This window comes from Exophiala oligosperma (assembly GCF_000835515.1).
Source record: "Exophiala oligosperma strain CBS 72588 unplaced genomic scaffold supercont1.3, whole genome shotgun sequence".
Taxonomy (NCBI): domain Eukaryota; kingdom Fungi; phylum Ascomycota; class Eurotiomycetes; order Chaetothyriales; family Herpotrichiellaceae; genus Exophiala; species Exophiala oligosperma.
Window position 1 is genome coordinate 2855191 of NW_015622820.1, and position 6000 is coordinate 2861190.

The 6000-nt window shown below is 49.3% G+C and overlaps 1 protein-coding gene across 1 annotated transcript; it reads right to left on the reverse strand.

The window, feature by feature from the left end:
- Nucleotides 1-434: 434 nt before the first annotated feature.
- PV06_03783 (uncharacterized protein) lies at nt 435-3188 on the reverse strand. Its single transcript, XM_016404597.1, has 2 exons — nt 2949-3188; nt 435-2775 (listed from the first exon to the last, which is right to left on the reverse strand). Exons 1-2 carry the CDS (start codon nt 3076-3078, stop codon nt 551-553), a joined length of 2355 nt encoding a protein of 784 aa, XP_016265602.1. The 5' UTR covers nt 3079-3188; the 3' UTR covers nt 435-550.
- Nucleotides 3189-6000: the final 2812 nt, after the last annotated feature.

A 6000-nucleotide genomic window follows, 5' to 3' on the forward strand; every position in this document is an offset into this window, starting at 1 on the left:
TACAGAATGACAGGATGAGAGGATGTCCGGGGGGTTTATGGGCGACACACTCTAGCGAAGTAGATGGGCTCGCAACGTGAGAGCTAGAAAGAGTTGGTCGACAATAGCCGTACTTGAATCACACAAATCGACAGGGGCATCAATGCTTTAATCGACGTTGGAGTACTCCGTACTCCGTATCCGTATTCGCAATCGCCCTTTAGGCCAGCCTGACAACTGCATTGTGATAATCGAAATGGAGCCCCCATCCGCGCCCAACGGATTAGGGTCTTCCGGGCGGCTATGAAACGTCTACTCCCCTACCTACCAAAAATTTGGGGGCTAAACGACTGGGGGCTGTCTGGATGACATACGAAATACGGAGTACTCCTCTCACCTTACGGACGAAATTTTTTGGTCCGAATCAAGTTTTGAGGTCATGCACGGTAAGTAAATGAATACTTTCACAATGTGTCTGTCTGCTGACATTCATATGCTAGACTACAATGCGATGGATGACGATAATCGAAGAACCGACGATGACGAATCGTAAGAAGCAGTCGAGAAGTCCCTACTTCGTCGCTTCAGACTTCTTTCCCACCGCTGATCCCTGAGGACGCTTGTATTTCCTCTTCTCCTTTCTACTCATCAATCGTTTGTCCCGCGTGCCTTGACCACCTTCCCAGAAACCTCCAGCTGCTCTGCGTCGACGCATCAAACCGTGCCCGCAGATGGCGCAGTCTTCTGCCCTGAATCGCTGTTCACGACTGCACCATCCACAAACCATCCGATCGGCGTGCTCGTTGACATGGGACTCGGCCGCGTCGTGGCATCGGTCGCACGGGTAGACGCGGTTGCAGCATCCGAAGCGGAACCAGCGGTAGCTGTGTCTGTAATGCGGGCAGGTGCCCTTCTCGGGCAACGCAGTGCCGGCGGAGATCCCAAGGTTCTCCTTCTTCGGTTTACGGAGTGGCAGCGTGGCACTGTGACTGGACACTCGCAGGAACTTGACCTCGGGAATGGTGAAGCTCATCTTGGCATGACACGACCGGCACACTTGGATCGGCTTGTCCCCTCGGACAGACACCATTCCAGGTGGAGCGGCGAACGTGGACGAACACGACGAGCACGTCGGCTGGAACATGCTGGGGAGAAGGTCGCCGATGGTGCAACCTGCAACATCGATGGTGCCGGCGCGGATGGTGTTGGCGTGCAGTGGACTTGGTATGAAGGATATGGTGAAGGGAGTCGTGCATTTCAAGCAGGTCTCGGTGCGAGTGGTGACTGTGGTGGACTGTGCTAGATTACTTGCCTTGACGTTGTGGATGTCAAGTGGAGTCTTACAACGAAGACATTTGACCGAGATTGACAAGGAAGCAATGGTCAACAGCTCAATATTGTACAATTCCAGACCTGGAAAGGACAAATGAATGCCCTTGTCCACCGGGGCTGACGAGACAGGTAGAGCAGCACCTCCGCCGTCTTCCACTTCTTCAACCTCATCTTCTTCGTCGCTGTCTGATTCCGTGTATTCATCAGAGTCATACGAGGTATCAGAAGCCTTGTCTGAATCGGACTCGGCCTCGGGATCCCATTCAGGAGGTCTCGGAATCATTCTCAGATGTGGCCGATCGGGATCTACTATCTTGCGGCAGGCATCAATGCTGCTTTCGCCGGGATCGGCTAAGATGGCCTTTTCTCGTTCGTCTTGAAAATGTTGTTCAAGTAACGAAGGCCCGACAGGAATTGGCTGCGCCTTCTCTAGAGGCTGTGAGGCCATGGTGTGAATATTTTGAGTCAAGTAATTGATATGTGCCATGAGAGTCATTTCAGGATGTTCTCGGGAGTATTTTTCAAATGCAAGATGAACTGTTTCGATTTCTGGGCCATTAACTCCGTTCAACCGTATCGTGCAAGGCTCCAGATTGTAAAGCTTTGGCACAGACAGAGATACCTCTTTGAGTGATTGCAGGTTGACAGAAAGTTTGCCTGGTTTGGAGATCTGTACCGGAATGTTGTACAAAGTCGCGTCGGGGTTCTTCGAGAAGTGAGGGACACGTCCCATACGAGCCTCCAGCTGGCGAATGTCTGATTGTCTTTTCGCTTGAGCATCAGCCTTTTGCTGTGAGGTCCAGACAGGTGTTGGTGCGACCATCGGTACAGGCTCGGAGGCCGGTGGAGGGTGAGCAGGTACTGTCGTCACAGGTTTACGAGCTCTCCTCTCAGCATTGGCGATCATCTTGATGGTCAGTGTCTCTTCGAAGGCCAGGAATTTCTCTAGGTTTTTGTCCAAGTCATTCATCAATGCTAGCAGTGTTTTCTGAGGTGAATGTGAAGTGAGACTGCGGAAGCCATTTTCGACATTGATCTGAAATCCGCGTGGCAGGTGATCATTAGTAACTCGTAACGAAGGTCTGTCGCCGCCAGGATATGACTTTGGAATGGTCAGTTTACATTGAAGTTCACTCAAGTTGTATGGGAAGTCAGGATCAGATGGCGGCATTGCCAGGGAGAGAATGGTACAATCATCAAGCTCTTGACGTGTTGGAGAGAAACGTTTGAGGAGCTGACTTATTTGGAACTCCCGAGGATCGCGTTGTTGTAATTGTGATACCGGTTTCTGGACAGTCACCGGCTTGTTGGCATTTTGTTTCGATCTCTGGGGAGGGTTTTGACCGCTCGCAGATGAGGATGCATCCACGGCTTCTGGGTGTTGCTCATGCTTCTGCTTCGGAGTTGCTGTCTCGGCTTTGGGCTCAACGTGCCGAAAGGGACATTGAGAACCTGCTCGGCAACCTTTCGAGATTAAAACGATTAGTATTCGAGCCTCAAGTTGGTGGGGTAAGGGCAATATCAAATTGCCCAACGATCTTCGTATCGGATTGAGGCAAGAATTGACTTCAACCCGTTGATACGGGGGATTACTACCACTCGAGGTTCAAACTTGATCACATCGAAGCACAACTTACCCTTCTTTGTGTTGTAGAAGCGGCATACTCTGGACGGTTTCTGAGTCTGGCGAGAAGTTTGCGGATCTTGTGGCAATCGATTTTCTGGAGTCGAGGCTCCGTCCTCGTTGAGAGGAGCTTCTGAAGACATCGTTCACAATTGTTGGCTGGAAGAAGAATGGCGGTGAATGTCCTTTTCTCTCAAGAGAGCGTACGCAGTATGTGCAAATTTACTCAAAATGAAGTTGAGGGTAGACGAAGAGAAAGAAGCGATTAAGATCTACGAACAGTCTGGAAGAGGTGCGATGATGCTATTCACCGAGACATGTGGCGAAGACAAGGCTGTGTGAGTCAAGCCAAGGCCTGATGACTCATCGCAACGTGATCCGGGGTATTCAGCCTCGCGGAGCCTTGTGCCACTGCCTTGAGTGCTTCCCTCCAACATGCTCACGATGCGTGAGGTGCAAGTGCCACTGTATGACCACAGGATCCGTATGCAAGCACAAGGATTCCCAGCGCCGGCAATCATTCTGACCTGAACTCCAGATATCACCGCCGGAGGTGACTTTTCCTGTTCGCAACAAGCATAGTATCGATCCGCCGTTCTGAGAGGGACGAACTTCCATGATCCCAATAAGCCCCCGCGGAGCAAAGGGTCAAACTTCAACTCAATGCATGATCTTGAACAAAACATCTACCGCAGAGCCCATGAAACTCCAACGTCCCACAAACACTTGTCCGAGGGCCTGATCCACCAACCAAGCTTGTCATGAGGAGGGCCGACAAGATGTGTTGTACAGAAAGATCAAATGACACCGTCGCGGACGTTCAAAACAAAGCTGAAAATAGTCCTCGTCATCATAACAACCGACTCTTGAAGTAGTCAAGTTCATTGTCATGAGCTGAAGGAAGTCACCGTTTGATGAAGGTTGAATTTACCCGGTGCTTACTGACTCCATCTTTACTAGTCGATACAACACATCTCGTTGCATGATGAAGGTCGCAACGATGTCGCGGCAGGCCACCTAAAGAGGCAAATGGCCCTTTTGACCGACTTTGAAATAACATCACGCGATACCTTTCTTGCACAATATTTCATGTTGTCGTCCGCCCGAGGAATCGAGCAGAAGGGGGCCAAGGGTTGGAAGATGGGCTGGCACCAATTGTTTGCAATCAGCCTAAAGCAAGGCAGAATACCTACCTAACTTGATACTCCGTGATCGAGTAATCGCTCGGCGAGCGAAAAGGCAACAAATGCGAATCGACAAAATGCATCGTCAAGTGACTTGTGAAGTGATGAGTTGTCAATCACCGGCCACCACGAAAGGGGGGCTGATCAGGCTCCCATTTTCACAATTCAAAAAGTACGCGCCAAAGGGGGGCTGAGTACGAGACAAGTCCGAGAGGGGCGTGATGACTATGGTGACGGATTATCGAATGAAATGGTTGAGCAACACAAAGGACGGGTTTACAAGTTAGCGATTCGTCGTTATCGGCAATTAATGAGGCAAAACGAACAGTTCTGTCCCCTGTTTGTTTGTTTTGGGTTACAGGAGGCGAGGGGGCGAGGGGGGGGCGAAGAGAAGTACAAGTTGAAGGTGGTCAAGTGACTACTCTGGCGCGTAGACGTTTGGCTGATCTTCTCTCTCCCCTTCTGAATTGAAGGTGGCTGGAACATATTCCGAAACGCCCTCGGTTATTTATCCATCAACGGTTACTAAAGTTAATGTAACTTGAGCGGAGCGTTTGATCTTTTTCTGAACTCGAGGAAAATAAACCTCGTAGATTAGGGGAAAGTGATGTTTTCATGGAGCGGTTCCGAGGCTTCATACGAGTACGAGAATACGAGGTGTTGTGAATTGTGAATATCCCATAACGTAAACCAGATGAAACCAGGGAAGCCAAAATTGAAATGGTAAAATCATCATTCTTCTCCAGATTCCAGAGGAAGATCTTCTCGTAAACCCACAGGTGACATCATTGGGTCTTTACGGAGAGGACTTTGTTCTTGTTCTGTGGATAATGCCGATAGAAAGGCCCACGAAACTTCCCTCTAGTATGAGTTATACGGGAGGACTGGATTTCCCTTTTTTTTCAATTCGCCTTGTAGCTCGTGACTACGTAAATATGACTTGTTACCTGTGACTTGTGACCTTCTTTATACTGTACGAATGGTGTTTTGCGCCGATCACTGGTGGCCCGGTTCGTTGTAAGTAGGTTGTTTACAGTACGGAGTGAAAAGTATTCGGATTGCCATTACATTGTCAATACCATTGATACCGAAGATCAAACTCTTCTGTCTTAAGGACAACACGGTTGAAGCGAATCAACTCGTGATCCTCACTGAACCAAGTAAACGCCGTGTACGAGAGCCCATTGTACATTGGAATTGTGCAACGTGATTCAAAACTACTGGTCAGTTAGGTATTTCTTCCTCACTTGTCACCACTTCTTGTACCTTGTACACTTTTACGTAGTACTCATTACCCTGTAGTGTAGTCACTTTCTCTTCATCCCCTTGCCTAGTCTTATCATCCAATAAAACCACCACCAACAAACACCACCCACCACCTTTCTACTCGAGTAAAATTCAAAAAACACACACTTGCAACCACAGAATCCCACGTGGAACGTTACTAGGTCACAACACCTTCTTTCCTACACAACCAAAACCCCCACTTTCCGGCGGGCGGGTACGAGTATCAATCAAACCGTTGCACTGGGACCAACAGCCCGTTGTACATACTGTGTAGTTGTCTTCTCTCTCTCTCTCTCTCTCTCTCTCGGGGGCATAGTGGAGTTAGCCTGGCAAACACCTGTAGGAACCAAAGTAACACTTTGATACGAGTAAATCGCTTCTCACATGGAGGGTGTGCTTTCGAAACCCTCCTACTCGTACTCGTACTCGTACTAGTACGGAGTAGTTACCTTACAATCCTCCTTCCACATCTGGCCCAAAGCGTGTAGACAATGTTCCGTTATCATCTGCCCTGCCCCCCTTTTTTTTCACACCGTTTCCGCGACTGCCTATTCTGTCCGAGTACTCCATGCTTCATACTAGGTACATAGATAG

What these genes read in the sequence shown, in the direction of transcription:
- PV06_03783 (XM_016404597.1), bottom strand. Translation starts at nt 3,078, where the DNA reads ATGTCTTCAGAAGCTCCTCTCAACGAGGACGGAGCCTCGACTCCAGAA. An exon ending in CTTCTACAACACAAAGAAGG is followed by an intron (nt 2,776 to 2,948) that starts GTAAGTTGTGCT and finishes TAATCTCGAAAG; the next exon opens with GTTGCCGAGCAGGTTCTCAA.